Source organism: Nomascus leucogenys, unplaced genomic scaffold, assembly GCF_006542625.1.
Source record: "Nomascus leucogenys isolate Asia unplaced genomic scaffold, Asia_NLE_v1 Super-Scaffold_285, whole genome shotgun sequence".
NCBI classification, from domain to species: Eukaryota; Metazoa; Chordata; class Mammalia; order Primates; family Hylobatidae; genus Nomascus; species Nomascus leucogenys.
In genome coordinates, this window is record NW_022095770.1 from 1,048,041 (window position 1) to 1,067,648 (window position 19,608).

Genomic DNA, 19,608 nt, shown 5'->3' on the forward strand with positions numbered 1-19,608 from the left:
CTACTTGGGAGGCTGAGGCACGACAATCACTTGAACCCGAGTCACAGAGCTTGCAGGGAGCCGAGATCGCACCACTGCACTCCAGCCTGGGTGACAGAGTGAGACTCCATCTCAATAATAAAAAAAAAAGCATAGGAAAAAAGACGCTGTTTTCTTTAGTGGGAGGCAGAATAGAAAGAATGTGGAAAGTGGAAAGAACATGGGCTTGACATCAGGCCAGGGTTTGAACTGAGACTCCACCATTTCCTCACTCCGTGACCACACGGGCAGTTCACTTTACCTCTCTGAGCCTGAGTTTCCAGCAAGTGTCTGCAGCACAGGGATACTCTTGCTCTGCAGCATTGTTAGGAAGATTAAATTAGATAACATAGAAAAATGCCTGCCACACAGTCAGTACTCAGTAAATATTATTTTGAATCCTTGGGTGAAACTATGAATGGGATTTGGGACTCCCACGTTCATTCCACAGGTTAGATCTCTCGAGAGGCTTACTTTAGCATAGAAGTTGCTTCATACCCTCTTCCTTTTGATAAATGAAGATGCTGTTAAATGTCTTTTCCAAATTTTAGTTTCTGTGATTCATTCCAGATCTCATGAAGAATGAGATACTTTGCCTCAAGGAAGATATAATTTGGTGGATTTATGCACCCAAACGCTATCTGAATCATACTAGCATGCTGTTCAATGAGCATTTTAAAGATCTCATAGGCTGGGTGCGGTGGCTCACGCCTGTAATCCTAGCACTCCAGGAGGCCAAGGCGGGCAGATCCCTTGAGCTCCAGGCTAGCCTAGGCAACATATCAAAATCCTGTCTCTACAAAAAATAACAAAAAATTAGCCAGGCATGGTACACCAGCCTGTAGTCCCAGCTACTTGGAGGGCTGAGGCGGGAGGATCGCTTGAGCCCAGGAGGTCCAGGCTGCAGTGAGCCAAGATTGTGCCACTGTACTCCAGCCTGGGTGACAAAGCGACACCCTGTCTCAAAGAAAAAAATCTGTTTAGTAGACAAAGTCATTTGTTACATATTTCCAATAGAGATTAGCCCATAAAAGCATGATAAAAGGGTTATCATTTGGGACATAAGAGTATGTCCTTCTCTAAGTATATCCAACAAACCTTGATTATGTTTTGTTTTGTGGCTGTTAGAATATAGGATTTGACTGTTAGTTCAGCAGCTCATTTACAAAACAGCATGGACAGCATGGGTTACCTTCCAGTTGTGTGTAAAGAAGGTGAAATGGAACCTTCTGGCTCATGTGGAAGGCTTAACGTTTCCCAACAGTCCTCGTTAGAGAAAAAGTATTTTACTGCAAAGGTGAGATTTTTAAAAGAGATTCTACCATGCTTCACTTACAAACTCTGAATTAGAAGCTCCTTTTTGAAACTGTCTGCCTGCCTCTTGTCCTGATAAGCCTCCTGGATAAGATTGCCACATCTCTTGTTTCCTTCCCTGCCTGTCCACAGATCTCACTCTCTGTGTACCTTTGGCATCTCTTGCACCACGTAATTACTCAAGTATCTTGTCTAAATAAATAAGCATTTTTAACATTCTCAGCTATGTTAATGACTACTTACATCTTATGCTATTTTATTTTTTTATTTTTTTGAGACAGAGTCTTGCTCTGTCACCCAGGCTGGAGTACAGTGGCATTATCTCGGCTCACTGCAGCTTCTGCCTTCTGGGTTCAAGCGATTCTCCTGCCTCAGCCTCCCAAGAAGCTGGGATTACAGGTGCATGCCACCACGCCCAGTTAATTTTTTATATTTTTAGTAGAGACCAGGTCTCACCATGTTGGCCAGGCTGGTCTCGAATTCTTGACCTCAAGTGATCCACCCACCTCGGCCCCCCAAAGTGCTGGGATTACAGGTGTGAGCCACTGCACCCAGCCGACCTTATGCTATGTTAAAATAAAGACTTTTGGCTGGGCACGGTGGCTCACAACTGTAATCCCAGCACTTTGGGAGGCCAAGGCGGGTGGATCATTTGAGGTCAGGAATTTGAGACCAGCTTGGCCAACATGGTGAGACTCTCATCTCTACTAAAAATACAAAAATTAGCTGGGTGTGGTGGTATGTGCCTGTAATCCCAGCTACTCGGGAGGCTGAGGCAGGAGAATTGCTTGAACCTGGGAGGCAGAGGTTGTAGTGACCCGAGATGATGCCACTGTACTGCAGCCTGGGCAACACAGTGAGACTCTGCCTCAAAAAACTAAAAAATAAAAAATAAAGACTTGTGGCCAGGCACAGTGGTTTATGCCTGCAATCCCGGCACTTTGGGAGACCAAGGCAAATGGATCTCTCGAGCTCAGGAATTCGAGGCCAGCCTTGTCAACATGGCAAAACCCTGTCTCTACAAAAAACACAAAAATTAGCCAGGCATGGTGGTGCACACCTGTAGTCCCAGCTGTTTGGGAGGCTGAGGTGGGAAAATTGCCTGAACCGAGGAGGCAGCAGTTGCAATGAGCCAAGATTGGGCCACTGCACTCCAGCCTAGATAATAGAGCGATACCTTACCTAAAAAATAAAATACTTGTGGAAATTTATTCTCCAGATATATTTGCCTATGTGTCCTATGGGTCAAATAACATAAGAACATTGCAGCATTGTTAGTAATAGCTAAAGATGAGGCTGTAACACTGATGCCCATCTATGGGGATCTGGTGAAATTTCTTTATGTGCTGATAGGAGGTCTCCCAGATAGAGGATTAAGTGAAAAGAGGAAGATGCAGAACATGTGGATTTTGTGCTGTCGTTTATGAAGAAAAGGAAAAGGTATATGTCATTGCTGGCATGCATAGAATATCTTTGGTGGGATACACAAGAAACTGTGTTAGGTGCCTTTAAAGAAAAGAACTGGGTTGCTGGGAGACAGGGATAGGGAGTGACTTTACTGTTTAGCAGTCTATGCTTTTTGAATTTTAAATCTTGTGAAAATCACCTATTGAAAAAAATGTAACAAAATAAAATGGAGTACTGTGGCTGAACGGGTTGAAAAGCAGTTTATTAAAAGTTAATGTTCTAACCTATTTCTCAATAAAGCCATCCAACTCAAAATTTCCACTCTTCCATACCAAGTTGTTTTACTTTGAGCTAGAATTCTTGGCAGAAGGAGTCGAGGGCAAGGATTCCACGTGTGTACACACATGCTGACACGTGTACACACATACGCACACTCTCTCTGTTTGTACCTAGAGGACCAGTCTTTCAGATTTCTAAATTCCCAGGGTGTTTACAATCTAAGAGCCAGACCTTGGTTATGTTTTGGTTTGTGGCCGTTAGAACATAGGATTTGACTATTAGTTCAGCAGCTCATTTACAAAACAGCATGGATAGCATGGGTTACCTTCTAGTTGTGTGTAAAGAAGGTGAAATGGAACCTTCTGAATTTCACAGAACCGTGTACCCCAGCAGAGTCCGAATTTATCCTCAGGCCCTGCAAGACAAATATGCATAACCACTCCCAGCCATCAGTGTTTTTCTTTTGTGGCTTGAGGGAATAAATCATGCAACTGTTTTCTCATCAGATTCTGGCCTCTCTCCCTCTCAGGGCAGGGTGCCATTTGCCGTGCCTGACAAAGTGCTGTGGCCACAGCTGTGTGAGGCGCTCAACATGAAATTCAAGGCCGAAGTGCAGAGCAACCGGGGCCTGACCAAGGAGAACCTCGTGTTCCTGGCGCAGAAACTGTTCAACAACAGCAGCAGCCACCTGGAGGATTACAGCGGCCTGTCTGTGTCCTGGTCCCAGTTCAACAGGGTGAGGGGCCCGGCCGCCAGCCGCTGTTAGATCAGTCCTTCCTGACCAGACGCTCTCAGGAGTCTCCCTGCCTTGGGCCCTTATTCTTCATGTCTCTAATAAAATGTACCAAAAGTAATAGAAGCTTCTGACTAGATGGACAACTTGAGAGTTACCCAGGTCACATATAGAAAATTACATCTTTGCGTATTTTAAATAAGACCTTTGTCTACAGTTAATGCATTTTCTTCCTTTGTAAAGGAAATAGAGCAAAGCAGATGTTAACATAGCTCATGAGAAGCAAAGCTTTTGAGGGGATGCGAACTCTGGGCCTCTCTCCCCTTCACTCTCTTATGTTCCCCATGTGTAATGCCAGATCAGGCTCCTATGGGACCCTCAACCCACACAAAGGGATGCCAATGAAAGAAACTTCTCCTCTAGCATCTGCTAATTCAGACGTCACTTTGATTTTATTTTTATTTATTTATTTTTTTTGAGACAGAGTTTCGCTCTTGTTGCCTAGGCTGGACTGCAACAGCACAATCTTGGCTCACCACAACCGCCGCCTCCCGGTTTCAAGCGATTCTCCTGCCTCAGCCTCCCAAGTAGCTGGGATTACAGGCATGCACTACCACGCCCGGCTAATTTTGTATTTTTAGTAGAGACGGGGTTTCTCCATGTTGGTCAGGCTGGTCTCAAACTCCTGACCTCAGGTGATCTGCCTGCCTCGGCCTTCCAAAGTGCTGGGATTACAGGCGTGAGTCACTGTGCCCACCCTATTTATTTTTGAGATGGTGTCTCGCTCTGTCACAAGGAGTGCAGTGGTGCATTCTGGACTCACTGCAACCTCCGTCTCCCAGATTCAAGTGATTCTCCTGCCTCAGCCTCCTGAGTAGCTGGGATTACAGGCGCCCGCCACCATGTCCAGCTAATTTTTGTATTTTTAGTAGAGACAGGGTTTCACCATGTTGGCCAGGATGGTCTCAAACTCCTGACCTCAAGTGATCTGCCTACCTCAGCCTCCCAGAGTGCTGAGATTGCAGACGTGAGCCACCACGCCCGGCTGTCACTTTGATTTTAATTTAATTTTTGTTTCTTTTCCTACACCCTCCACCCCCAAGGTGTTTTAAATGTCCTTAATTTGGAGCCTAACAATGTGCATTTCCCAGAAGCTCCCAGGTGACCCTGATGCTGCTGGTCACAGACCACACATTGAAACTAGCAAGGGATGGGTCAGTCCAGCCCCAGGTGAAAGTGTCTGTGGCAAGAGCCCACTGGGTTCTGGTAACTGCAGTTTAGTATTTTTCCCTTCTTCCCTCTTTTCCTTTCCATGGGACCATTAGGTAAAACTCAGGTAGGCGGGGATATTTGTATGCCTCTGACAAGGGTAGATGTTTGTTTCCCATTTAATTTTTCCAAGTAAATATGTGTATAATATTCCAAGTGTTACTCTTGTTTTCTTGTGTTCACTGTTGTATCTCCAACCAGGAGAATTTACCAGGACGGAATTACACTTTCTGGCAATGGTTTGATGGTGTGATGGAAGTGTTAAAAAAACATCTCAAGCCTCATTGGAATGATGGGTGAGAATCATTATTTCTTAAGGCACCGACAGAGTCTGAAGGTCTTCTTTCTGGCATCACAAGTCACACTCTGCTTCTGTCCTTTGTCCTTGGTGATCCAGGGCCATTTTGGGGTTTGTAAACAAGCAACAGGCCCATGACCTACTCATTAACAAGCCAGATGGGACCTTCCTGCTGAGATTCAGTGACTCAGAAATTGGCGGCATCACCATTGCTTGGAAGTTTGATTCTCGTGAGTGCCCCTCCCTTCTTATGTCCAAAGTTAGCTGCTTTCATTACAAAATTATTTTAACAAATAATTTATTGGGTACTTACTATTTGTTGGGGTCAGTACTAATTATGGGAAACACAAATGTATAGCCATGATATACTTACTCATAATAAGGCAGCCTATGAAAAATACTATTATGGGAAACACAATTACTAATTTGGCTATACATGAAAGTATGTGGCAACATGGTTACACATGAACGTTTAACCATGACATGGCTACCTATGATACAAGAGTCCGTGTAGAATCTCAGTTGCTTCCCTCTTAAAATGTTTGCCTTTCTGTATTACTCTGCATAAAGCTTATTTCAGTGAAGAATTACTTTGATGATTTGGAGTTCTTACAGTAGTAAAAATATTCCTTTATCCTAATTAACATACAGATATTGCCATCAACCATTTCTACCCAAGATGTTAGTTCTTTTCTTTTTTTGAAACAGGGTCTCACTCTTTTGCCTGGGCTGGAGTGCAGCAGCACAAACATGGCTCACTGCAGCCTCGACCTCCTGGCTTCAAGCAGTCCTCCTGCCTTAGCCTCCTGATTAGCTGGGACCACAGACGTGCACCACCACACCCATCTAATTTTTAAATTTTTTGTATGTTGCCCAGGCTGGTCTCGAACTCCTGGGCTCAAACAATCCCCCGCTTTGGCCTCCCAAAGTATTGGGATTACGGGCTTGAGCCACTGCACCAGGGCATCAGGAATGTTAGTTCTCTCCTCTGACCCTCACAATAAGGGTAGCTTGCTAGTTCATTTTCTGTGAATTAAAGTTTTTAATAACTTTTGGCTGGGTGCAGTGGTTCATGCCTGTAATCCCAGCACTTTGGGAGCCTCAGGCAGGAGGATCTCTTGAGACCAGGAGTTCAAGACCAGCCTGGGCAACATAGCAAGACCCTGTCTTTAAGTAAATAAATAAATAAGTTAATTAGCTGGGTGTGGTGGTGCTCATGGTGTGCGCCTGTAGTCCCAACTACTCTGGAGGGTGAGGCGAGATGATCACTTGACCCCAGGAGTTCAAGGTTACAGTGAGTCATGATCACATCACTGTACTCCAGCCTGGGCAACAGAGTAAGACCCTGTCTCTTAAAAACAACAACAACAAAAAAAAGGCGTGGTGGCTCATGCCTGTAATCCCAGCTCTTTGAGAGGCCACGGCTGGCGGATCATGAGGTCAGGAGATTGAGACCATCCTGGCCATCATGGTGAAACCCTGTCTCTACTAAAAACACAAAAAAATTAGCCGGGTGTGGTGGTGGGCACCTGTAGTCCCAGCTACTTGGGAGACTGAGGCAGGAGAATGGCGCCCCAGGAGGCGGGGCTTGCAGTGAGCCGAGATGACGCCACTGCACACCAGCCTGGGCAACAGAGCGAGACTCCATCTCGAAAAAAAAAAAATTCATCACTTTTAATAGCTCTTATGCTTTCTCTGGTTGCGGGCATGCTTCCTAGCTCTTATATATCTTTGTATGGGAAATCAGGGATTGGGGGTCAGTAAGAACTGTTTCTTCTACTGTGGGTCGGAATACTGTTTGAACTTGAAACGTCTGAGATCACTGGATCTCTTGGGAAGTGATTTGTGTATTACCTGCTTATCTACCCGTGGCTTTTTATTTATTTATTTATTTATTATTTTTTAAGATGGGGTCCCTGTCACCCAGGCTGGAGTGCAGTGTCATGATCTCAGCTCACTGCAACCTCCGCCTCCCAGCTTCAAGCCATCCTCCTACCTCAGCATAGTACCTGGGACTACAGATGAGCGCCACCACACTTGGCTGATTTTTGTATTTTTAGTAGAGATGGGGTTTCATCATGTTGGCCAGGCTGGTCTTGAACTCCTGACCTCAGGTGATCCACCTGCCTAGGCCTCCAAAAGTGTGGGATTACAGGCATGAGCCAACATGCCTGGCCCCTACCCATGGCTTTTAAAACTATTTCAGGCCGGGCACAGTGGCTCACGCCTGTAATCCCAGCACTTTGGGAGGCCCAGATGGGTGGATCATGAGGTCAGGAGATCAAGACCATCCTGGCTGACATAGTGAAACCTCATCTCTACTAAAAATACAAAATTAGCCAGGTGTGGTGGCACGTGCCTGTAATCCCAGCTACTTGGGAGGCTGAGGCAGGAGAATCGCCTGAACCAGGGAGTCGGAGGTTGCAGTGAGCCAAGATCACACCACTGCATTCCAGCCTGGTAACAGAGTGAGACTCTGCCTCAAAATAAGTAAGTAAGTAAATAAATAAATAAAAGTATCTATAACCCATGGTTATTTTTAAATGGAGATTTCTATTGGAGCCATTATAATGGCAAGCTTGAATTTATAGTATATTTGGGTTTTAAGATTTCCTAATTCAGAAATCATGTTTAGAATGTGATTATTCTGTTTATTGATCTAGAAGAAAGAATGTTTTGGAATCTGATGCCTTTTACCACCAGAGACTTCTCCATTCGGTCCCTAGCCGACCGCTTGGGAGACTTGAATTACCTTATCTATGTGTTTCCTGATCGGCCAAAAGATGAAGTATACTCCAAATACTACACACCAGTTCCCTGCGAGTCTGCTACTGGTAACAATGTTCGCATTCTGATTTGATTTTGTTTGTGTGTGTGTGTGTGTGTGTGTGCATGCCTGCGTGTGTTCTCTCTCTTGCATGAAAACCCACACAATTACCATTCAGTGAGAGCAGTTTGAGCATTTTCCAGGGCAGATGTAAACCTTGGGCTGAATTCTTCAGTCATACAGAAAACACATCTGCCACTAATCACAAATATCAAATTGAAGAAAACAAATTCTTTTTAGGACAAGCTTAGATCAAACAAAATTAGGTAAAATTTTGTTTTTCATGACAGAGGTGGTTTTATTGCTTTCTGAGTTTAGAAGTATTACATATTTATTATAAAATTTTCAGAAGACACACAAAGGCATAAAAAAGAAAACAGGCCGGGTACAGTGGGTCATGCCTGTAATCCCGGCACTTTGGGAGGCCAAGGCAGGCGGATCATTTGAGGTCAGGAGTTTGAGACCAGCCTGGCCAACATGGTGAAACTCCATCTCTACAAAAAATACAAAAATTAGGTGTGGTGGCGGGCACTTGTAATCACAGCTACTCGGGAGGCTGAGGCATGAGAATCACTTGAACCCAGGAGGTGGAGATTACAGTGAGCTGAGACCACGCCACTGCACTCCAGCCTGGGCAATAGGGTGAGACTCAGTCTCAAAAACAAAAAAAGGTCGGGTATGGTGGCTCACGCCTGTAATCCCAGCACTTTGGGAGGCTGAGACAGGCGGATCACCTGAGGTCGGGAGTTCAAGACCAGACTGGCCAACGTGGAGAAACCCCATCTCTACTGAAAATACAAAATTAGCCTGGCGTGGTGGCGCATGCCTATAATCCCATCTACTCGGGAAGGCTGAGGCAGGAGAATTGCTTGAACCTGGGAGGTGGAAGTTGTGGTGAGCTGAGATCGTGCCATTGCACTCCAGCCTGCACAACAAGAGTGAAACTCTGTCTCAAAAACAAAACAAAACAAAAAACAGATACCACACAACATCTCTCATCTAGAGATTAACCTCTATGGATGATTTAGTGACTATACTTGCACTCTATACATAGATATGTATTATACATTGCATCACCCGATGCTTGAACTTCCTATATGGAGGTTATCTAGCAGCAGAACGAAGACCATAAACGAGGAAACATATATTCAGGCCGGGCGCGGTGGCTCATGCCTGTAATCCCAGACTTTTGGGAGGCTGAGGCAGGCAGATCACCTGAGGTCAGGAGTTTGAAACCAGCCTGGCCAACATGGTGAAACCCCATCTCTACTAAAAATACAAAAAGTAGTCAGGTGTGGTGGTGGGTGCCTGTAATTCCAGCTACTTGGGAGGGTGAGGCAGGAGAATCGCTTGAACCAGGGAGGCAGAAGTTGTAGTGAGCCGAGACTGTGCCACCGCATTCCAGTCTGGCGACAGCGAGACTCCGTCTCAAAAACAAACAAAACAGGGCCGGGCGCGGTGGCTCACGCTTGTAATCCCAGCGCTTTGGGAGGCCAAGGCGGGCGGATCACGAGGTCAGGAGATCGAGACCACGGTGAAACCCTGTCTCTACTAAAAATACAAAAAAATTAGCCGGGCGTAGTGGCGGGCGCCTGTAGTCCCAGCTACTCGGAGAGGCTGAGGCAGGAGAATGGCGTGAACCTGGGAGGCAGAGCTTGCAGTGAGCCGAGACTGCGTCACTGCACTCCAGCCTGGGTGACAGAGTGAGACTCCGTCTCAAAAAAAAAAAAACAAAACACAAATATATTCATTTAGTGATGGGCGCTTTGAAGACAAAGCAAGATAGAGGGATAGAGAAGTGGCAGGGAGGAGAGTGGAGTTGTTACTTTACTAGAGTGGTCAAAGAGGGTTTCTCTGAGGACATGTTTGTTTTTTTTGTTGTTTGTTTGTTTGAGATGGGGTCTCACTTTGTTGCCCGGGCTGGAGTACATTGCTCACTGCAGTCTCAAACTGCTAGACTCAAGGGATCCTCCCACCTTAGCCTCCCACATAGTTGGGACTGCAGGCATGCACCACCAATTCTGGTTAATTATTTTATTTTTATAGATATGGGGTCTTGCCCTGTTCCCCAGACTGGTCTCAAATTCCTGGGCTCAAGCAATGTTCCTTCCTCAGTCCCCCAAGGTTCTGGGATTATAGGCGTGAGCCACTGTACCCAGCCAGGATGTGATGTTTGAAAAGACCTGAATGAAGTGAAGAAGCTAGCCATACAAAGATCTAGAGAAAAACATTGTATGCCAAGAGAACAAGTACAAAAATCCTGGGTTGAGAATGGGCATGTCTGGAAAGCCTCAGGAGGGCCAGGGAGGCTGGAGTCTGTTGAGCAGGGAAGATAAGTGGTAGGAACTGAGGTCAGGGCACTCCAGCCTTGGAGTTCAGGGTGAAAGGTTGGGGTTTGGACCATACCATATGTAATTTTTTGTGACTTTTTTTTTTCCCACTTGGAAATATATCCTAGGTAGCTGGGCATGGTGGCTCATGCCTGTAATCCCAACACTTTGGGAGGCCAAGGCAGGTGGATCACTTGAGGTCAGGAGTTTGAGACCAGCCTGGCCAACATGGTGAAACCCCATCTCTACTAAAAAAATACAAAAGTTAGCCGGGTGTGGTGGCAGGCACCTGTAATCTCACCTACTCAGGAGGCTGAGGCAAGAGAATCACTTGAACCCAGGAGGCGGAGGTTGCAGTGAGCCAAGATCACACCACTGCACTCCAGCCTGGGCAATAGAGTGAGACTCTGCCTCAAAAAAAAAAAAAAAAAAAGAAATATATCCTATGCAGAGTTACAGCTCAGTAAATGTAATCTTCCAACATCATTTTGATGATTGCATACAATCTCATTGTAGGGTGACTTACATGTTGGTTATTTAAGATACTTATAATTTGGGCCTGGGCACAGTGGCTCATGCCTGTAATTTCAACACTTTAGAAGGCCAAGGAGGGAGGATTGCTTGAGCCTAGGAGTTTCAGACCAGCCTGGGCAACATAGTGAGACTCCATCTCTACAAAAAATAAAAAGTTAGCTGCGCTTGGTGGCACATGCCTGTAGTCCCAGCTACTCAGAAGGCAGAGGCTGGAAGATTGGTTGAGCCCAGGAATTTGAGGCTGCAGTGAGCTATGATTGTGCCATTGCACTGTAGCCTATGTAACAGAGTAAGACCCTGTCTCAGAAAAAAAAAAAATTTCTATTTCTGGCAGCATTTCTTTGGTTTTTAACTTCTTAGCCAATCTATAAAATTCTCTGTACACTGTAAAGCACAAAAAACATGTTATGAAACGGTCGCTCCTGACACTTGAAGCCCTAGAAGAAGATTAGAGTAATAAGCAATTGGTGAACCCTGCAGCATTTTACCCTCTTGGGCTACTTAAATGACAGGCTCTTTGTCCTGTAATCATAGTGTGATCGTCCTTGCCTAGTATAATTAACGTTGCACTGATTCCCATATTCACATACCCAGAAACAAGACTTCACTCTCCCACGTCAGATCATCACATTCTCACCACATGCCTACCTGGCTTTCCATAGTCAGCCTTCTGAAAAGGTAACTGTGTTCGACCAGATCACATGCAGATTTATCTGCTCATCTGCCACCAGCCCAGCGGGGATTCTGTGGGAAGCAAAGGACACATCACATTCTTGGCACCAACGTCGCTCACTGGGACTAGTGACATCAAAGTACCCCAAATGCAGAAACACCAGGCGTGAAGGAGCGTGCAGGTGCTGGGAAAAGTAGCCTTCCCTTTCCTGAAAGACTAGACACTCAGAGTTAGAGGAACCTCAGACATCATCAGATCAGATCAGCGGCTCTCCAGTGCCTAGGCCTTTCCGTAAGATCCCTGACGTGTATGCACCTTCTGCTTGAAAACCTCCAGTGATGACCAGGCACCATGGCTCACACCTGTAATCCCAGCACTTTGGGAGGCCAAGGTGGGTGGATCACTTGAGATCAGGGGTTCGAGACCAGCCTGACCAACATGGAGAAACCCCATCTCTACCAAAAATACAAAAATTAGCTGGGCATGGTGGTGCACACCTGTAATCCCAGCTACTCGGGAGGCTGAAGCATGAGAATCGCTTGAACCCAGAAGGCGGAGGTTTCAGTGAGCTGAGATCGCACCACTGCACTCCAGTGTGGGCAACAGAGTGAGACTCTGTCAAAAAAAGAAAAAAATGAAAACCTCCAGTGACAAGGAAATCAGTCTTTCCTAAGATAAATCATCTCTTTTCTGGGCAGTTCTACTTACAACATTTTTCCCTACATGACTGAACATTTGTCCTCTTATGACCTGCCCCTCTTGGTCCTGATTTTATCCCCTGGGTCAGGTAGAACAAATCCTGTCTCTCTGCTGCACCTTGGACTTTAAGCTTTTCAAGGTGTTTTTTTTTTTTTTAATTAGTATGCAATTAGTGCTTGACTTAGATTTGTATTGAAGTACATAGTTTCCATGGTTTGAAGAATTTATTGAAACATCCAAGCCAATTTGGAAGATATCTTGAATTTCAGCTTTAGTGCTGACCTTCTCCTCTACCAGGTCTTCCTAACAGATTGAAATATTAAATGCTTGGCCAAGTGCGGTGGCTTACGCCTGTAATCCCAGCACTTTGGGGGGCCGAGGTGGGCGGATAACTTGAGGTCAGGAGTTAGAAAGCAGCCTGGGAAACATGGTGAAACCCCGTCTCTACTAAAAATACAAAAATTAGCCAAAGTGTGGTGGTGCACCTGTAATCCAGCTACTCAGGAGGCTGAGGCATCGGAATCATTTGAACCTGGGAGGCAGAGGCTGCAGTGAGCCGAGATTGCACCACTGTACTTCCAGTCTGGAGGAGAGAGTGAGACTGTTTCAAAAAGCAAAAAAAATTAAGTGCTTATGTCATATCCTTAGATAAGTCAGGTGGTTGTGTTCTGTCCTAAGAAAAGATGTGATTCATAAGGAAGATCACATTTTTGTTTCACTTGAGAACTTTGATTCACCACGTTCTTCCCTTGGCAGCTAAAGCTGTTGATGGATACGTGAAGCCACAGATCAAGCAAGTGGTCCCTGAGTAAGTGTCCAAGTGGCTCTGGCTCTCCTTCTGCCTCTTTCCTCCTCCCCCAGACCCTGTCTCCCATCCTTATCCTGGCCCAGCTTTCCGCTCCCCCAGGAAACCTGTCTCAGCCCTGGGGAGGGACCTGGGCTTGGTCATGCTATGCTAGTACCTGAGGCCCCACTCCTGTAGCTGGAGCCCCAGGGCCGAGTGGGGCACTTTGTCCTTCAACACCCTGAGAAAGACAAAGATACCCCTTGGTCCCCTCCCCAAGTCAGCTGCCCCAGCCTCCCTGGCAGCTGAAGCTCTGTTCTCTTCCTTCTGCAGGTTTGTGAACGCATCTGCAGATGCCGGGGGCGGCAGCGCCACGTACATGGACCAGGCCCCCTCCCCAGCTGTGTGCCCCCAGGCTCATTATAACATGTACCCACAGAAGTAGGTGGCGTTCTCGTGGGGGTCCACAGGGGAGGAACTGGGGGCTCGGCCCCAGGCTGGACCCCTGGAGGGCTGGTGGGCAAAGGAATCCAGAGCTCCTCTAGGTCTGAGACCACACAGCTCTGGCTTGGGCTCTGGCCTTTGGGAGGGAGAGATTTAACCAGAAGTGACTGGTGGTTTAGAGTCGGGTTGGGCAAATGTCATCTGTTCCCCTCTCTCAAAATGGAGATTTTTCTTGCTCTAAGGACTGAGTGGAGTTGTGATGTGTCTGGACAGCCGGTGTGAGAGGTAACAGGGGAGGGTATTTCAGTCCGAGTTGCTGTACAGCCAGCTGTTTGAATGGTTGTTCTTTTCCCATGAAGCCCTAGCTGAGGGCATAGGCTGGCTCAGACTGCTCCCCTGGTGGCCTATGGGGCTTGGGGTGGTCTCTGACAGCCTTTCCCCTTCCCTTCATCCCTCTTCTTTCCCTCCCAAGCCCTGACTCAGTCCTTGACACTGATGGGGACTTCGATCTGGAGGACACAATGGACGTAGCACGGCGTGTGGAGGAGCTCCTGGGCCGGCCAATGGACAGTCAGTGGATCCCGCACGCACAGTCGTGACCCCGCGACCTCTCCGTGTTCAGCTTCTTCATCCTCACCAGAGGAATCACTCTTGTGGATGTTTTAATTCCATGAATCGCTTCTCTTTTGAAACAATACTCATAATGTGAAGTGTTAATACTAGTTGTGACCTTAGTGTTCCTGTGCATGGTGGCACCAGCGAAGGGAGTGCGAGTATGTGTTTGTGTGTGTGTGTGTGTGTGTGTGCACGTTGTGGTGTTTCTCCCTCTCACTGTCTGAGAGTTTAGTTGTAGCAGAGGGGCCACAGACAGAGGCTGTGGTGGTTTTTACTTTGTGCGAAAAGGCAATGAGTTTTGTGAAGCCTGGAAGTTGGCCATGTGTCTTAAGAGTGGCTGGACTTTGACATGTGGCTGTTTGAGTAAGAGAAGGACAAAGGGAGGAGAAAGCACATGTGTTCCAGTGAGTCTTCGTCACTCTGTCTGCCAAGCAATTGATATATAACCGTGATTGTCTCTGCTTTTCTTCTGAAATGTAGATAACTGCTTTTTGACAAAGAGAGCCTTCCCTCTCCCCCACCCCTGTGTTCTTGGGTAGGAATGGGAAAAGGGGCAACCTACAAAGATTGTTGGGGCAAGGGAAGTCACAGGTTTTCGGATGGGCGGTGGCTTTTCACAAAACATTTAGCTCATCTTATTCTCTCTTTGTCCTCTCTCCCCTCCTGCCCACCCACACCCTGGAATTGCCACTCAGTTCCTCTGGGTGTACACACGTGTTTGGAGAAATAGAGGAGAGAAAAGAGGGCCACGTAACTGAGAGCTTACAGTGCCAATGCCGTTTGTGTTCTGGCCAGAGTGGAGCACGCAGCCCTGACTCCCGGGCACTGAGACTGTTGCCTGGTTACCCAGGAAGCTGCTGTTCCGGCTGCCCAGCCTTTCTCTGAGCCAGCGGATGCACAGTCCGTGGCGTTCTTCAGGTTTATTGATAATGCTTTTTGCAAATGTTGAATCATGGTTCTAAGTTGGATCTTTTTTGTTTTCTCCTTCCCACCCTAATTTGACATCAAAATTCTCTCTTGTGCATTGGGCCCTGGGTCATTCAAACCCAGGTCACCTCATTCCCCTTCTCTGTTCACACCTAATGTCTTGAAGAGTAGGTGGCAGCAGTGTGGGCTGAACCTAGGCCAGCTTGCTCAGTGGGTCACCCTGCTGTGAAGTCCTGGCAGGTGTTGGTAATGTGTGGAAATGCAGTCAGCAAGTTTGCTGGGGAGTTTGATAAAAGTAGAAAACAAAACAAAAAAAGCCTCGGTATAATTTTGTTCCACGACTTCTTCTGTAGCTTTACACCAGAAGGAAGGAAAGGGCTACAGCAGGCATTGGAGGAAGAGGGGAGTGAGCAGGTGTATTAAAATAGCTTACGGGTAAGGCCTGAAAGGTCACCCCTCGGCCCCCTCTCCAAAGGAAGGGCATGAGCACCCCCAGGAGAGGATGGCCCCCAAAACCTTATTTTTATACATGAGAGTAAATAGATATTTTTTTTACAAAAATAACTTCCGAATTTATCAGTGTTTTGCTGTTAAAAATATTCCTCTATAGTAAATTATTTATCGGAAGATGACTTTTTTAAAGCTGCCGTTTGCCTTGGCTTGGTTTCATACACTGATTTATTTTTCTATGCCAGGCAGTAGAGTCTCTCTGCCTCTGAGGAGCAGGCTACCCGCATCCCACTCAGCCTCTCCCTACTCCTCAAGATTTGATGAAAATTCCAACCATGAGGATGGTTGCATCGGGGAAGGGTGAGAAGGAGAGCCTGCCTGCTCAGGGACCCAGGCTCATAGAGTCGCTCCCTGCCTGTCACCCAGAGATGCTTCACCGGCACCTGCCTCTGAGACCTCACTCTCTGTTCCAGCAACCCTGGTTGGGGTGGGGGTCAGACTTGATACACTTTAAGGTTGGGAGTGGACCCACCCCAGGGCCTGCTGAGGACAGAGCAGCCAGGCCGTCCTGGCTCACTTTGCAGTTGGCGCTGGGTTGGGGAGGAAGAGAGCTGATGAGTGTGGCTTCCCTGAGCTGGGGCTCCCCTGCTTGTGCAGTTGTGAGCTGCCCTCAGTGTTACCGAGGCTGTGCCTAGAGAGTGGAGATTTTTGATTAAAGGTGTGCTCGCTCTCTGCGTTCTGTCTTCTCTCTCCTCCCTGTTCCTGCAAACCATAAGAAAAGGTAGTGGCGTGTCTCGACCCCATCAGCCTCTCACCCACTCCCAGACACACACAAGTCCTCAAAAGTTTCAGCTCTGTGTGTGGGATGTGCAGGTTTTTTCTAGGGGGTAGGGGGAGACTAAAATAGCATATAACTTAAAATGAAAGTATACTTTTTATAATTTTTCTTTTTAAAACTTGGCGAAATTATTTCAGATACATATTTTAGTGTCAAGGCAGATTAGTTATTTAGCCACCAAAAAAAAGTATTGTGTACGATTTGGGGCAGTCACAAAGTTGTGTATTTTATGTTACAATAAAGGCTTCCTCTGAAGGGATGATATCGAGTCCTGTTTTTACTTTTTTCTGTCACATGCCAAGGGAGGGCAGCTTGAACACAGGGAAAAGTTTCAAGTCATCAGCGTGACCCTGAAAAAGGGAACTGGTTGGATGGTTGGGAGTTGGCTGCCTCAGAGGGCACGTCATTAGCTCTGATGGCAGATGGGGTCTTTCATACCTTCCTGCTCATGTGATGTTTTGAAAATAAGAATGATGGGCTCCTAGCCTCCTGACTCCAGAAAGCTTGTCGTTTTTTCTTTTTTTTTTTTTGAGACGGAGGCTGGCTCTGTCCCCCAGGCTGGAGTGCGATCTCAGCTCACTGCAAGCTCCGCCTCCCGGGTTCACGCCATTCTCCTGCCCCAGCCTCTCGAGTAGCTGGGACTACAGGTGCCCGCCACCATGCCCGGCTAATTTTTTTGTATTTTTTAGTAGAGACGGGGTTTCACCATGTTAGCCAGGATGGTCTTGATCTCCTGACCTCATGATCTGCCCACCTCAGCCTCCCAAAGTGCTAGGATTACAGGCGTGAGCCACTGCGCCTGGCCGAAAGCTTGTCCTTAAGATTCAGCACATTTAAAGTACCTGACCCTGAGTTCAGCATTGTGTGTGGGATGAGAAATGGTGCCTTCCCCACAGAGGCTCACAGTTGGAGAAAGGCAGCTACCACAACTGATTATGCTAGGACATCGCTTCCTGCTGCAATCAAGGTATCCCAAAGTCATTTTGCAAAAGAACATGCAGGAAGGCCACTGAGCAACTCCAGCTTTTTTTTTTTTTTTTTTTAATTGAGTAGCTGGGATTACACCATTCCCAGCTAATTTTTGCATTTTTAGTAGAGACGGGGTTTCACCATGTTGGCCAGGCTGGTCTGGAACTCCCCACCTCGGGTGATCCACCTGCCTTGGCCTCCCAAAATGCTGGGATTACAGGCGTGAACCACCATGCCCAGCCTGGAGCTGACTCCCTTATAAGGAACAAATAGGGCCAGGCACGGTGGCTCCCGCCTGTAATCCCAGCATTTCGGGAGGCCAAGGCAGGTGGATCACCTGAGGTGGGGAGTTCCAGACCAGCCTGGCCAACATGGTGAAACCCCGTCTCTACTAAAAATGCAAAAATTAGCTGGGCGTGGTGGCACGTGCCTGTAATCCCAGCTACTTGGGAGGCTGAGGCAGGAGAATCGCTTGAACCTGGGAGGCAGAGATTGCAGTGAGCTGAGATCACGCCATCGCATTCCAACCTGGGCAACAGAACAAGACTCTGTCTCAAAAAAAATAAATAAAAAATAACCCAGCCATTCCACTTGTAGGTATCTACATAAGAACAATGAGAACATACATGTACAGAAACACTTGTGACAAATGTTCAAACAGCATTATGCATAATAGCCAAAGGGCAGAAACAACCCAAATGTCCATCAACTGATGAATAAACAAAATGTATTATGGTATATCTGTACAATGGAATATACAGCAATAAAAAGGAATGAAGTGCTGACACACAGGACATGATGTTGTCACGGATGAACCTTGACAATATCATGCTAGATGAAAGAAGCCAGGCCGGGCACGGTGGCTCACGCCTGGGATTCCAGCACTTTGGGAGGCTGAGGCGAGGGATCACTTGAGTGCAGTAGTTGAAGACCAGCTTGGACAACACGGTGAAACCCCATCTCCACAAAAAAATACAAAAATTGGCCGGACGTGGTGATGCACCCCTGTAGTCCCACCTACTCAGGAGGCTGAGGTGGGAGGATCACTTGAGCTGTGATCATGCTACTGCACTCCAGCCTGGGTGACAGAGCGAGGAAAAAGAAAAGCCAAGTACAAAAGACCACATATTATATGATGCCATTTATAAGAAATGTCTAGGATAGGCAAATCTATGGAGACAGAAAGTAAATTTAAGGTTGCCTAGAGGCTGAGAAGGAGTTTGGAGGTAATAGTGAAAGGATACAGGGTTTGGGGGTTTTTTGTATTTTTTCGTTGTTGTTTGTTTGTTTGTTTTTCTTGAGACAGAGTCTCACTCTGTCACCCAGGCTGGAGTGCAGTGGTGCCATCTCGACTCACTACAACCTCTGCCTCCCAGTTTCAAGCGATTCTCCTGCCTCAGCCTCCCAAGTAGCTGGGATTATAGGCGATGGCCACCACACCCTGCTAATTTTTGTGTTTTTAGTAGAGACAGAGTTTTGCCATGTTGGCCAGGCTGGTCTTGAACTCCTGACTTCAGGTGATCCGCCTGCCTCAGCCTCCCGAAGTGCTGGGATTACAGGTATGAGCCACCACGCCCAGCCCGAGTTTGGGGTTTTTTATTTTATTTTATTTTATTTAACGAATTGGGCAGTCTCCTGAGGCACAGTAGGCTCAGAGAGACTCTGCAGGGTTTGTTTTTGAGGTAATGAAAATGTTATAAAATTGTCTGTGGTGTTGGTTGCACATATCTCTGGATATACTAGATCTTGAATTGTACACTAAATGGGTGATTTGTATGGTGTGTGAATTATATCTAATAAAGCTGTTATTGGGCCAGGCCTAGCGGCTCACACCTGTAATTCCAGCACTTTGGAAGGCCAAGGTAGGAGGATCGCTGAGACCGGGAATTCCAGACCAGTCTGGGTAACATAGTGAGACCCCCTGTCTCTACAAAAAAAAAAAAAAAAAAAAATGTTTTTAATTAGCTGGATGTGGTGGCGCATGCCTATAGTCCTAGCCACTCGGAGGCTAGGGTAGGAGGATCTCTTGATCCCCGGAGTTCAAGGTTGCAATGAGCTGTGACCAGGCCACTGAACTCCAGCCTGGACAACAGAGCAAGACCCCGTCTCTAAATAAATAATAAAAGCAAATGCAAGATCTCAGCAAGAAAAAACGTGAAAGTGAGGTGAGTTAGCCAGAGTGAGAACAGACCTGTTGAAA

At 46.7% G+C, this 19,608-nt stretch overlaps 1 protein-coding gene across 3 annotated transcripts in view; it reads left to right on the forward strand.

Annotated features, from left to right (window-relative positions):
- LOC100602489 (signal transducer and activator of transcription 5B) overlaps positions 1-16,699 on the forward strand; it is a 76,322-nt gene extending 59,623 nt beyond the window's left edge. For 2 of the 3 annotated variants that reach the window (XM_030808118.1, XM_030808119.1), the window contains 7 exons: positions 3,548-3,754; positions 5,222-5,316; positions 5,418-5,548; positions 7,982-8,152; positions 13,138-13,189; positions 13,499-13,606; positions 14,082-16,698. In XM_030808118.1, the coding sequence (XP_030663978.1) occupies positions 3,548-3,754; positions 5,222-5,316; positions 5,418-5,548; positions 7,982-8,152; positions 13,138-13,189; positions 13,499-13,606; positions 14,082-14,208 (891 nt within the window). In that variant the 3' untranslated portion in view covers positions 14,209-16,698. Of the gene's footprint in view, positions 1-3,547; positions 3,755-5,221; positions 5,317-5,417; positions 5,549-7,981; positions 8,153-13,137; positions 13,190-13,498; positions 13,607-14,081 lie in introns of all 3 variants that reach the window. The other variant, XM_030808120.1, reaches the window with a different exon arrangement.
- The last annotated feature ends 2,909 nt before the right edge of the window (positions 16,700-19,608 follow it).